This window comes from Populus euphratica, unplaced genomic scaffold (genome assembly GCF_000495115.2).
Source record: "Populus euphratica unplaced genomic scaffold, PopEup_1.0 scaffold11.1, whole genome shotgun sequence".
NCBI lineage: Eukaryota > Viridiplantae > Streptophyta > Magnoliopsida > Malpighiales > Salicaceae > Populus > Populus euphratica.
In genome coordinates, this window is record NW_011499878.1 from 505,243 (window position 1) to 519,432 (window position 14,190).

Here is a 14,190-nt window from a genome sequence, read left to right on the forward strand (position 1 = left end):
GTTTTCATAAAAAATAATTGATACATGAGTTGATCCTAGGCACTTTCAGACCAGTATGCTCCAAATAAAAGACAAACTAGACTTTTGGGCACGGCCAGTGCATAGGTAAATTTCAGAAGAATATGGTTACGGTCCTTCACATACATAAAAGGCCAGCTAGGCCTTCAAATGAGTGCACAGATAAGCACTGAACAGAACGATGGTCCCTTTGTGATGGTGACATCCAGCAGGTGCAAATGTTTCAGCGCAGAGAACAACAGCATAGGCACACATGTCAAAAGGATTGCCAGCAGTGAGCCACCCTCTTGGCTATGGGCCGACTCCTAAATTTTAAGCTGTCTAAACGCAACCCTGCTTTCAACAACAAATTTATCTCCGAACCATTCAAGTGACGACATGGGCATTTACTTGGGAACCTTATTTTCTATGAGGAAACGTTTTAAGCTCGAGGATTTAGTCGAATAATTAAAAATGATGAACTACTGATTTGTCAACCATTCAACAAATCCTATGCTTCTTATAGGACCACACAGTATATCCTTTACTTGCTACTAAATTAAACCGGTTATGGGATGAGCTTTTCAACATGGTCCAAAAGGAAAGAAAATTTTTAACATTTTGTGCGAAGTCAGGAAACCAGCTCGCCACGGATGAACTTATGGCTCCATCCACACATCTATCATTGCGAACCAGTATGTAACTAGAGAGGGATACGTGCATGCAACATGGCAGCAGCAACAAAACCGTGTTGATGATATGACAGCAGTCTGAGAACATTGAGTTTAAAGAGGAGTGCTAAATTATGCAGAACTAATAAAATTTGGTATATAAAGTTGTGGGATTCAGATAATAATTATTCAAACAACTCTTTCTCTCTCTCATATATTAGAATGCAACAGTAGTTTATAGCTGTTCATCTGATTTTCAGCATGAAAAATGTAATGAAGACGACGCTGTCAGCACTTCGTTAAATAGATGATAGGTAAACCTTGAAGATACCCATGCTACTGCTTGAAATTATATTGTAGCAATTTGATTCAATTAATCATGGAAAAGTTACGCCATCAATAACAAAACAGATGCAGAATGACAGAGAACAAGTAAGACCTAGTAGAGAAGACACTCACATCATCTGGCATTCATTTAAAATTGAGCATGTGATCGCCCAATCCTCGTTTAGCTGTCACTCTGAAAGGGAAGCATCAGACATGAAATTTTCTTAGAAAAGCAATCGATAATGATCAAAGAACTAAGAGAAGTGGATGGCTGCTCAATTTTAATTTCATGTATTACCCATGAAAAAATATGGGTCATGGAGAAACAGAAATAATTTTCTCTGCAGGGGAGAAATGATCAAGAGGGGAGAAATTTTTGTAGTAAAATTACTAATGTATTGCAGTTAAAAGAAAAGAAGTTAGAGATGTGTTGGATAAAGTTCCAAAAGTAGATTAATAACAAACTTTAAATTTGTGTAACAATATCCAAGCAGAAGGTAACAAAAAAAATGCCAATTTTAAAACCACCAAGGAAAAATGAGAAGTTTAAAAGTTTTGGAATTGTATTCAAAATCACATTTTCTCAGGACTGCTTATCTGGAGGAAACTAATTTTATCAGGAAAACTCCCAGAAGAGAAAAAAAAAGTTCTAGCTTGTATATTCTCAATTGGCCAATAAATTAATATTTTGGTTAGAACAATCTTGAAGCCAAGATCCAATAAAATTGTGACAATTAATATGTCAAGTGAATGATATGTCCAAAAGCCTTTGTCCACCAATTTGTCATAACAGTACAACTCCCAATTACCTTCCACACATTTTCTTCTGAACTCTGAAATTTTATGTTTTTACCCACCAACTATGCCTTACATACCTTACTGGAGGACATGTCAATTGGTAGTGCTACTACAATCCCATTGATTCTATTTGAACCTGGAATCCCAGAGAAGAAATCATCAAAACTCAACATACGAAGACCCTATTGGAAGGAAACTAGAAGCTACCATTTTGATTTAGTAAATTCAATACATGTCATTCAGAGACACAGCCACGCAATATTCTCACTCAAAAACTAATGATAACAAAAATTCATAGGGATCTTTAATGATGTTTTATCAAGTATGGGAATTGGCATTTTTTTGGGTGAATCTTAAAGGTTTTTGCTGCACATGTACCAACCTGCCAACCAGCAGCTCCAAATTTTCCCCAACTGGACTGGTTCACACTTCTTTCATTTACACGAAAAACTCCTCCACAATAAACATACTTTGACTAGGATCAGTTCACGAATAGGAGGTGAGAGGTTTCTAAAGGTAGAATAACATGTTCATGGAATAGTCGGCACAATCCTTAACCATAGTGGGCATGTCTTAGCATAGTTATCCATTAATTCAAGCAATTGCACAGTAGAGCAGATTATGAAAATTCAGAGGTTGCTTACAAAAAGACCAGCATTGATTATGGGAAGATGTCTCATCCTTCAGCCTTCCACCAGGTGATAAGAGTAAGCACCACTTCGAAGGGTTTCAAAGTTGTGAGACCCGTGTGCTCGCACGCACACATACCCATCCCACATGCATAACCAATGCTCTATAAGATATCTACAGCTACCAACCCCAAAGACAGTGGGAATTATGGTCCGTGTTGAGTGAATAGAATTCAATGATTCATTGGTTGTTAGTTACCAACTTCACTATCAAATATAATGCAAATACTGAAATACATGACACAATGAAAATAAAATTATCATCATCATGCTAAAATATGAAGGAAGACATCTCTTTCCATAATTGCATTCTGGATTTCTTTTCTTTTCTTTTTTTCACCGGCAAACATAACATGCACAAGTAGAATGATATCAGTAACACTTACAAGCTCACGATGGTCAATGCTAGGATCCGGCTTTTTATCAATAACATGTGTTTTAAACCACTCAAAAACTTCCATCCTTTTCACAACAAAGTGTATCTGCACATATAATGAAGAAAAAGGAAAATAAATCAACAGAGTGGTGGACTCAATCATCATTCAAAAGCTGTGAAACCTTGAAACAAAAATTTCATGCACATCCATTTCCAACAATAAAAGTTGAAAAACTACAACCAAAATACAAGCAACCAACCTCGGTTGAATGATCATCCGAAAACATTATAGCATGATCATCTTGTCCAGTATTAAGTTTGAAAACACACAATACCTTCTCTCTCCTCAACGTCTGCATAACATATCATATCACATCATCCGTACATGTCACAACTCAATGGATTGCAACAGATTGTAACAACCCCGTAGTTTCTCTGTTTTGAATTATTCAAATAAGTTGTACAGATTGCAACAACCCTTAAAGTTAGGAAGCAGTTTTGAACTGCTGTATATTTTAGGATTTCAAAACAAATGTCTGTTATCCTGTATGTGTGTTTAACTGCTGCAAAATGTATATGAAAGACAGAATTGATTTCATCATTCTCTCATGGTATGGGAGCACTAAACCGATCCATTTTATTTTTTTCTGGTTTCCCCCCTTTTCATTAGCACTCATGGCTACAGAGTCTAACCCAGCAACCATTCTCAACACCAATGAATCACGCCAAACTCTCATCAGCATCAATGTTGCAGCTCAGAGCCTCAGGCCCCTCTCAAACTCACCTCTACCAATTACCTCTCTTGGAAACTGCAGTTCCAAACCTTATTCATTGGCTATGACCTTCTTGGCTACATTGATGGCTCCAAGCCATGCCCGCCAGCTACCTTGACTCAAGCCAATACCACCAGATCCAATCCCAATTACACTCTATGATCACATTGTAAAAAGCATCTAGTTCGGGGGGAAAAAAAAGAGTTACCGCCAAACTTGTAAACACACAATTCATTCAAAACAAATAAAAAAATTGCCTATCTCAATTTTCTTTAAAAAAGACAACGCTATCAATATTGTAACCATTGGAGTAAGGTATTATCAACTAAATTAACCTCTAATTCTCTATCAACTAGCGTTCTGTTCACTGCTATATAGTTGTGAATGTAAAATGAAAGGCTGAATCAGCACCTGAAATCAAAATTTCTGCATGTCAACAAAGTAAAAAATAAAAAACACTACAGAGAGCATGGCTATTAACTGAGTTACAGAGCCAAATCCAAGCACGGTAACAAAAATAGATTACGCGACAAGCCAAAAGTTCGAATAAGAGTAAATTGACCTCAACAAGGTCGAAAACTAATAACCTGCTTAATATTAAATAAAAAAAAAAGACGAGTAAGAGGAGAGTGAGGGCGATTGACCCTGTCGATGTGTCGAAACTGAGCTCGCACTCACCACTGTGTCGGTGAACGCGGGACTGTCCACTTGATAAATAGAAATTTACAAAACTCGGGACGTCCAATATAATTTCGAAGGGGAAATTGATGAAGCTATAAATTAAGAGTTGATTATTTACCGAGTGAGGGAGTTTCTTCAGCTTCGATCTCTTCCTCTTCCTCTTCTCGAAGGTGTTTTCTACTTCCTTTTTCATATGATTCTGCAATGGAATCTTTCTTTTTTTTCCTTGTTTTCTACGCTATGTTTGGGGCTTGGAAGGTTGAGATTTTTGAAATCAACGATTGAGCTTTGCATGAATGGAGAAGTGGAAATCCCTTGTCATTCAGCGCCGTCGTTTTACTGATTCTATCTATTCCTTCGAGCCTTTAAGAAAAAAAAAAAAAAACCAAAATTAACCAAACGACAGTCCATCTTCATGGTAGCGCTGTGCATGTCACAAGACAACGGATATTAATAAGATGTATCCAAGGCAACTGCCCAGCGGTGGAATGGCGCCTTGCGCTTTCTGTTGTCACGGGTTCGAGCTTTGGAGTTGCATGTATGTCAGCCCCGCGCTACCTTACCTGCCTGCTGGGTTTGCAGGGTGTTCAGTGGGCCGTGGGGATTAGTCGTGGTGCGCGTAAAAAAAGCATGTTCGGGGGAGTGAAAGTTATTTTTAAATTGGTTTTTTTTAATATATTAAAATAATATTTTTAATTTTAATATTAATATATTAAAAAGATAAAAAAATTATTAATTTAAAAAAAAAAAACAAATTAAAAAACACGATTAATACTAAATAATGACTAAATACTTAAACAGTTACACAATAAAAATCTGCACCGACCGAAAAACAATGACATCCATAACAAGTTTTAAGTTTTTAACATGTTAATGAAATAAGCATGATCTTACATAATATTTATATTACTAGATTAAAGAGTTGTTGGAGATTGGTATAATAGTTATGGTTTAAAGAATTTTTTATTTAAAATAATATTTTTTATTTAAAAAAAATATTTTTAAAATCAATATATCAAAATGATCTAAAAAAATCAAAAAAATTATTTTTAACAAAAAATATATTTTAAAAGTATATAATTTTAACCACTTTTTCAAATATAGTATAAAAATAATTATATTTTAAGATGTATAATGGATGTACTTAGAGCTAAATCTAAATTAAATGATATATTTAAAAGATTCGTGGAAGCTTATGGAGCTTCGCTACTTCTTTACCTTTTTTTATTAATTTTTCAAAAAATATATTTTTAATTAAATTCTTTAGCAATCTAATTTTATGAGATTATTATCGTAATTATAGTAAAATCACTGAATTCAAAGAATGTAAATAGATTTAACCCATGCATCCAGTATGCCCAAACCCATATGCCCCCCCGCCCCCCCAGTTTTTTTAGCATTGGCATGTTAGGCTATTTATATTCATTGTCTGGCCTAATTTTTTTTTTAAAAAAAAACTTTTAACATTGAAATTTTAATAAAAAAATTATTTTTTATATTAAATTGATTTTAAATTATTTTTTATTGAATAATTAAAATAAAAAAATATCATTAAATTCATTAAAGATTATAACCCTAAATTATATATTTAACAAGTTAAGCCATGTAATATTTTAACTTGAATAAACTGAAAGCTTATATCATAAACTTTTTAATTTAAGATGCATATTGGTGTTTTTTCGGCACGAGAGCAAGAAATTCAAGAAAACTACATATTATATTCAATCAAATCCACGACAAGGTCTTTTTCAATTGTTTGAAGTTTATTTAATAATGTATTATTTGAATTCTTATTAATTTTTTACTATAACCCTTTTCTTAATAAAATCGTGAAATCAAGCAATACAGTGATATTTATTTTAAAATTTGAAAGTAAGAAAAACAATATGATGCATTTTAAAACTTTTCATTACCTTTTGATTTTACTTTTAGGACAAAGAATTTTTAAATTAAGTTTTAATCTGTATAAAATTAAACAGTGATACCAGATTAAAAAATCAATACTACAAAATTATAAAATTCTGTTTTTAACATATATAAATCTATTATCTTTATTATTTGTTAAAATATTTTTCACATATATAAATCTATTATCTTTATTATTTAAATATAAATAATAACAATAACAACCACAACAACTACTAAAAAATCAATATTATAACAATATAATTAAATAATTAACTATGTATGGATACTCAAAGTTGTGTCAAGCCATGCACGGGAATTGTTTCTTAACAAGTCATGGAAGATGATTTTGCCTGCATGTTGATATAGATGCAATATTCTTTTAAAACTCAACTTTTAAACATGTTTCCAATATTACTAGATCAACATTCAGAAAAAAATTTAATTTATTTTTATAATATTTTAAAATGATATTATTTTATTTTTAAAAATTAAAAAACTAAAATTACTTAACCTTAAAATAAATTACAAAAACCAGGCAGATTTAAACACTCATTTAAGATTGTAATATAAATAAAGACAGGTAAAAACTTAATTTTATTTCATTCAAAATTATTTTTTTATATTATTTTGTATGTGTGAATATTAAAAATAAATTTTAAATAATAATAATAAAATATTATTTTAATAAATTACTAAATAAAAACTATTAAAAAAAACCATTTAAAAACTCAAAAACACCGCTTTAAGACTCTGGTTTCCTATGGAAGTGCCAGACGTGATTCAGAGATTCGCTTGCTATTTTTTAAACTCGTCACGGACCTCGCATCTCACAAACTCTCCCTCCTCGGGGTAACACGATAACCGCTGGATTTCTCCACTCCAAGCACGTAACTTACTGCTGAAATATTATAATTCCGGGCACGTGTATGATCCCTGCACTTAGCCTGTCAAATGAAGTCGGTCCTCTCATTTCTTTCCCTGCGTCTAACCACCACACTCTTCATCTTTATTTTTCAAATCACAAAAATTCTATCTTTTCTTTTCTGTTTTGAAACTAAGAGCGCAGTTTACTAAACAATAAGAATTCATTATTTAACATAATTATTTTAAAATAATAAAAAATCTAGAAAAATCTCCTAAGATGGTAAAAACACTTGCAGTGATGGTTATTATCTCGTATTTGTTTTTTTGTCGTATAATTTATAGCTTCAAACATATGATATTTTTAGCATGATGGAAAAACATGTGTAGTGATATTTATTATTTTTTATTAAATAATTTTTATTTTCAAATATCTATAATAAAAATATTCTAAGTGCTTCTTGGACGCTTTTATTTTTACTTTTTTTAAGTGAGGCTCGTGTAAAAAATATTAAAGTAATATTTGATGTTTTAAAGTGTATTTTCATTTATAAATATATTGAAATATTATTTTATTTCTTAAAAAATTTATTTTTAACATTTTCATATTAAAATAATTTAAAATAAAAAAATATAAATCATTTAAAATAAAAAATATTAATTTTAAAATTTTATTTAAATATATTTAAAAAAAAACATCTAAAAATAAGAAGCGGAAGCATGCCTAAACAGGCCGTTACTGTGATGCTTATCCAAATTGGTGTATGTGGTGGGGTTGATAGAAGGGACTAAATTGTTAGAGAAATACGAGAAAGAGAATAAGGGACCGAAAGCACCAATTGAAAAAGTACAGGGACATACTGTGTAAAAAACAAGACGAACTAAAATTAATATTAGTGAGACTCAAACTCTGTTTTCAGATCCACTCACATCATCATCATCATTTATTGACTTCCTTGCTTGCATCTCAAGATCTAATCTGCGCCATTTTCTTCTCCTCAGAGCACCATTCTCATCCTCAATTCCCCATCTTAATTTCAGGAGGTGAGGTTGCTTTCTTGTAGCTTGTTATTTTTCTCCATCCTAAACCAAAAAAGCTATGAAGTTTGCAGCTTTCTTCTTGATTTGCAACATTGGCCGCATTGTTTTTTTCTGGGTCTGATGTTTGCCAGGATTGTAACTTTCTAGTCCTGAGATTTTGTTAGCGATCAGGATTTCTTAGCTGTATCCAATTATAGCTGGCAAGTTGACGTTGTCGGTGCCTTTTCATTTTCTCTTATAATTAATATTACTACTATTGCCATGATGTAATCAATGATCCTGGATTGAAATGGGTTTTCTTGATTACCTAGCTCTAATTTTTAAGTTTGTTTCATATCTATCTCTAGTTAATACCATCTTCTTTCCTTTTTATGATTAAATTAATGGCCACCAATCATGGGATTTTGTTTTAGCTGATGTTTTTACATAGATTCCATATTTAGATTTTTGGATTATAGGATCTTTCTATTAGTTTATTTGTTTATCGGGATCTATATATAATAAATCTTTGCTTTCTTTCATGGATGGTTAAGTCCTGACGTGAATTATTTTTGGAATCAAGGTTGGCGGTGATAAGGAGCTCCAGGCAATCACTGAAGCGAATTAAACAACCTGAGTACTGAATTTGGTGTTGAAGTTTTGGTCTGGATATCCATTACCTATCGTGATCTCTTGGAGAGGGAAATGAGGTTCTGATTTTAACTTGAAGTGAAAGTAGAAGGGAAATTTTCATTTTCTGATCCTGGTTGCGAAAGATGTCGAGGGGAAGAGGTGACGGGGATCTGAAGAAGCGGTTGGTAACCTGGATAGTGGTAATAGCTATCATCTGTGGTTGTCTTTACATATATTCTCGAGACAGTGGAACATCTGCTTTGGAATATGGCAGTAAATCTCTAAGGAAGTTAGGTTCTTCTTATCTGGGTGGAGAAGATGATGGTGACGGTGCTTCCAACAAACCTGGCGAAGATCTACAGGATGATGTTATGCTTAAAAGCATTCCTGTGAGAAATTTTAAGTTGAATTAACCTTTTTATTTACTTGCTTTCAGGTCTAGATCTTCATGTTGGTATGAATTGCACTGACACAAGCTATATTTCTTTTATGATTATTTTCAATGCTGTAGGTTTGTGATGATCGACACTCAGAGCTGATTCCTTGTCTAGACCGAAATCTTATATACCAGACAAGATTGAAGCTGTATTTGTCTTTGATGGAGCACTATGAAAGGCACTGCCCAGTTCCAGAAAGGCGCTTCAATTGCTTGATTCCTCCTCCACCAGGTTACAAGGTAAGGTATTTCAAAAGTATTTTATAGTAGCTAGTTTGCAGGGAAGTAATGTTTTGGCCATGTGAATTGAATGAACCAGCTTAAAGTTGTATGTGTTTCCTATCCTTGATGGTTGCAGGTCCCGATCAAGTGGCCCAAAAGCAGAGATGTGGTGTGGAAAGAAAATATACCTCACACCCACCTCGCAAGTGAAAAGTCTGATCAGAACTGGATGGTTGTCAAAGGTGACAAGATTGAATTTCCTGGAGGAGGAACACACTTCCATTATGGAGCTGATAAGTACATAGCTGCAATTGCAAATGTGAGTAGTACTTCTCATGTAAATATGTGATTCTCAGATTCTCCATTTAATCTCATCTTTGGAATCCTGGTGCTGTGATAATTTTTGCGTTTTACTTTATACTTGGTTTTCCAAACTATCCTGGTTTTTAATACTATTTATGTTTCTCGCTGGCAGATGCTAAACTTTTCAAATGACATTTTAAACAATGAAGGAAGGCTCAGGACTGTCCTTGATGTTGGTTGTGGAGTTGCAAGTTTTGGGGGATATATGCTTTCTTCTGATATGATTGCAATGTCATTAGCACCAAATGATGTTCATCAAAACCAGATCCAGTTTGCCTTGGAAAGAGGAATCCCTGCATACCTTGGTGTTTTAGGGACAAAGAGACTTCCTTACCCAAGCAGATCTTTTGAACTTGCACATTGTTCTCGTTGTAGGATTGATTGGCTTCAAAGAAATGGAATCCTTCTTCTTGAGCTGGATAGGTTGCTTCGACCTGGAGGCTACTTTGCATACTCATCCCCTGAGGCCTATGCACAAGATGAAGAGGATCTGAGAATCTGGAAAGAAATGAGCGCCCTTGTCGAACGGATGTGTTGGAAGATAGCTGTGAAAAGGAATCAAACAGTTATCTGGGTCAAGCCTCTGACAAATGACTGTTACATGGAAAGAGAACCTGGTACTCAGCCTCCTCTCTGCAAATCTGATGATGATCCAGATGCAGTTTGGGATGTGCCAATGAAAGCTTGCATCACTCCTTACACTGATCGTGAGTACCACATCAGCCCTTTAAATTTCTTTTTGACTTTCAAGATTAGTGTTAGTAGTCTCATTATGATTTTTTTTCAAGCATGACCTTTCAATAGAAGCAAATTAATTTTGGAAGGTAGAACAGGAAATTGCATATTTTACTTTACATCAATAAAATGCTCATGCAGTAAACAATGCTTTACCTACCCCTTTTGAGCTTGTGAGCTTTTAGCAGCACATACAGTTAACATGCCAATTTGTGTTTTTTTAAATGTTTGATCTTTTACTGTTCATATATTGCTACTGAGGAAATAAAAAAAATCATTGGTGTAGTTAGATCCTCCTTGCCATGCTTTTGTTTGATTTTTATAAGGTGCTTTTTTAGCTGCATAGAATTTGTGTTGGAAGTAAGAAATGCATTGAGTATTTTAATGATCCCATCAGAACAACATAAAGCAAAAGGGAGTGGATTGGCCCCTTGGCCTGCTCGGTTGACCACACCACCTCCCCGTCTAGCTGACTTTGGCTATTCTGCTGAAATGTTTGAAAAGGACACGGTAATCTATCAAAATTTTCCAGTCTGTTAAATGTTTGGAAGAGGCTGGTTTGTAACAGGATTGATATGTTGCAGGAAGTTTGGCAGCACAGGGCTGAGGATTATTGGAATCTTTTGAGCCCAAAGATTCAGCCTGATACCCTGAGGAATTTGATGGACATGAAGGCTAACCTAGGGTCATTTGCAGCTGCCCTAAAGAGCAAAGACGTTTGGGTTATGAATGTGGTGCCTGAAGATGGACCCAACACTCTCAAAATAATATATGATAGAGGCCTGATAGGCTCTGCACACAACTGGTGAGTTCCAAAAATTTTCTAATATTTGACATTTGGAAAATATTCAAATTTGTTGGGGATTAAATTTCTGAAAAAAATAAATAATCAAACCTATCTGTCGTGTTAGTAAAAATTCTAGATATTTATTTTATTAATACATTTTATCAGAAAACATAAGCATCATTAGGGCTTGTGTCTACTCTAAGGTTATTTAGGTTTCTATCAGAAATCCTTCCGACGTGTTTTCATCAGATTGTAGAAAGTTTGTAGCCAATACCATTGTTATAACCACATGCCAGTTTGCTTGATGGGTAAATTTGATTTCTTTTTTCCAGAAAAAAGAAAAAGAAAAGTATAGGAAGATATGATACAGCAGAAACTGTAATACAAACTCGTCTCTGAGAAACCATTTCATTGTAGCATATGAGGTTTTCCTTCTAGTCTGACTCCACATAATATTCTTCTCTTGCAAACACATGAGAAGGTTGGTTCTGTTAGCTCTCTTATCAGGAAAATTCCTGCCATGGTACTTCCTAGGAGAGGGAAACAAAAACATCATGGAACTGCCAGTTATATCTCTTAATCAGACTATCATGTGGTCTAAAATGATTTTTGTTTCCTATTGACAGGTGTGAATCGTTTTCAACCTATCCACGGACTTATGATCTACTCCATGCTTGGACTGTCTTCTCAGACATCGAAAAGAAAGATTGTGGTGCCGAGGATCTGTTAATCGAGATGGACCGCATTTTGAGACCCACAGGCTTCATTATTATCCGCGATAAGCCATCAGTGGTGGAATTCGTAAAGAAACATTTGTCAGCACTGCATTGGGAAGCAGTGGCTACAGGTGATGCTGAGCAGGACACCGAGCAAGGTGAGGATGAGGTGGTGTTCATCATCCAAAAGAAGATGTGGCTAACAAGCACCAGCTTCAGTGTCACTGAATAAAACAGCCAACCATGATTTCCAGACTCTTGCCCTTTCACCTGAACATTGCAGGGGCTGAAGGTAGCCCATCTCGTGCCCGGTGGTTTATATGATTTTGTAGCATCTGATGTTTTAGTTTATTTCTTCTCCTTAATCTTATATGAAAGCAGATTTTTTTATCCAGGTTATTTATGTTCTATTATTCATTATAAATTCAAATTGTTAATTTAATCGCTGACTATTGATTAAATTAAATCAATGCTGTTAGAGGAAGTACGGAAATTGAAGCTTTCATTTTACAGGAGTCTTCTTGTTGGTCATGCACTTTCAATTTTTTGACCGAGCTTTATTATCTCCACAATTTTTTTCGCCGACTCTGGAGCGAAGGAGTGAGAACCTTCAAATATCAGGAGAATATTGTAACGAGAGCGAGATTTTTAATATATATATATATATATATATTTACTTTGTTAAAAGATTATTATAATTCTTTATATAAAAAGAAAAAGAAAAACTCAAATAATATTAAATAAAAAACTATTCTTTTCAAGTAAAAAAAACTAGAAGAGCATGATAATACATGATTGGAAAAGAAAAGTAGGAAAAAAAAATTAGCGAAAGAAAATATTTATTTTATAATTTTTTTTTTTTGATGCATTAGACTCTCGGTTAGAAATTATCATTCAATATGAACATCTTTTGTGTGGACTTTTTTTATTGTTGAGTCCTAATATCTGTATGTAGATCAGCATTTTATAAAGCCCTGATAAAACATTTTTATATAGGTTATAATATCATAAATTTCTAACACTACACCTTATATAAGCTACTTCATCAAAAATTTCACCATTAAGATTTTCAATAGTAACATCTAATACAAACAAAAACAACAATTTATTTTCGGAACATCTCTTTCATGAGAGGGGTTCTTCTCATCCTTTTATACAAGTACCTCTTGTTCCACAATTCTTTTCTAAAAATGATTATTTAACAACATGCAATCATTAATCACTTGAAATTGTTGAGTTTTGGTAGACATCTTTTACAATCTTCAATCATTATGATTTGATAATATAACAAAATTCTTTAGAAATTATTGGATTTTAATATTTATTGACACAACTAAGAATGAATGATAATGTGGTTTGTTATAAGTCTAGACTTCAAAGACTAGAAATACTATAATTATAGGGAGAATTCTAAAATACTCAATTTTATTAATTAATGTCTTTACTTGCCAAAATGTTATTACAATTTTTTTTTTGTAAAAAACTATAAAACCCTACTAATACTAGATAAAAAAAAAATAGAAAAACTATCATCTTCAAATAAGAAAAAAAAAACTAGAAAAGCATACTAATACATTATAAAAAAAAATAACTAAGAAAAATATTATTACCTCATCAAACTTTACCACCACTCGTTCCTTTTTTATGAGATATAAAAGATTGAGATATTGTGGACATATTTTTTTTATATCTTTTATTTTAAAATATTAAGAATTCACTTTAAAATTGTTTTAAACATAAATTTATTTAATATGTCCAATTTTTTAATCAATTATATTTTTATCTTTTCTACTTATATTTTTTTTGTTCAAAATATTAACCAAACACAGTCCAAATACACTATATTCCCTTTCTTTTTAGAGTATGTTCATTATCCTGAGCTAGGAGTTAGGACAAATTTATTGAAAAAAATATTTTAATTTAAAATATTAAATTGCTAAGTGATGAATTTAATTTAATTTAAATTAATTATACATAACTTGTCAAGGAAATATATCCATCCAAAATCTTAAAATGACCAAGTAATTATCAGATAAATTGTTTCAAATTAATCAAAGAAGAATAAAATTATTTGGTTTTAACTCCTCGCCATTAGGTGATCATTAATTAAGGGTTTGAACTCAATTTGACCGAATCTATAAGCTTAAGGAATATTCTAAAAATTATTTTATATTAATTATTCAAATCAATTCACAAT

General features: G+C 32.8%; 1 protein-coding gene and 1 long non-coding RNA gene across 8 annotated transcripts; one reads left to right on the plus strand and one right to left on the minus strand.

Moving 5' to 3' along the window:
- Nucleotides 1-800: 800 nt before the first annotated feature.
- On the minus strand, nt 801-4,736 carry LOC105128732 (uncharacterized). 6 transcript variants are annotated; one of them, XR_842938.1, is made up of 9 exons: nt 4,431-4,736; nt 4,276-4,338; nt 3,967-4,042; nt 3,795-3,811; nt 3,119-3,245; nt 2,869-2,964; nt 2,438-2,603; nt 1,871-1,929; nt 801-1,188 (listed from the first exon to the last, which is right to left on the minus strand). It is a non-coding gene; the product is annotated as an uncharacterized LOC105128732 (long non-coding RNA). The 6 variants fall into 6 exon arrangements; XR_842936.1 differs by lacking the exons at nt 2,438-2,603; nt 2,869-2,964 and having other exon boundaries at nt 3,194-3,245; nt 3,967-4,057; XR_842933.1 differs by lacking the exons at nt 2,438-2,603; nt 2,869-2,964 and having other exon boundaries at nt 3,194-3,245; nt 4,431-4,733.
- Nucleotides 4,737-7,993: 3,257 nt separating this feature from the next.
- Nucleotides 7,994-12,459, plus strand: LOC105128733 (probable methyltransferase PMT8). 2 transcript variants are annotated; one of them, XM_011030524.1, is made up of 8 exons: nt 7,994-8,125; nt 8,685-9,123; nt 9,246-9,410; nt 9,529-9,711; nt 9,868-10,462; nt 10,888-11,000; nt 11,075-11,295; nt 11,904-12,459. In XM_011030524.1, the coding sequence occupies exons 2-8, from the start codon at nt 8,878-8,880 to the stop codon at nt 12,223-12,225; spliced, it is 1,845 nt and encodes a 614-aa protein (XP_011028826.1). In that variant the 5' UTR covers nt 7,994-8,125; nt 8,685-8,877; the 3' UTR covers nt 12,226-12,459. The 2 variants fall into 2 exon arrangements, with proteins under 2 accessions (XP_011028826.1, XP_011028827.1); XM_011030525.1 differs by lacking the exon at nt 7,994-8,125 and adding an exon at nt 8,154-8,322.
- Nucleotides 12,460-14,190: the final 1,731 nt, after the last annotated feature.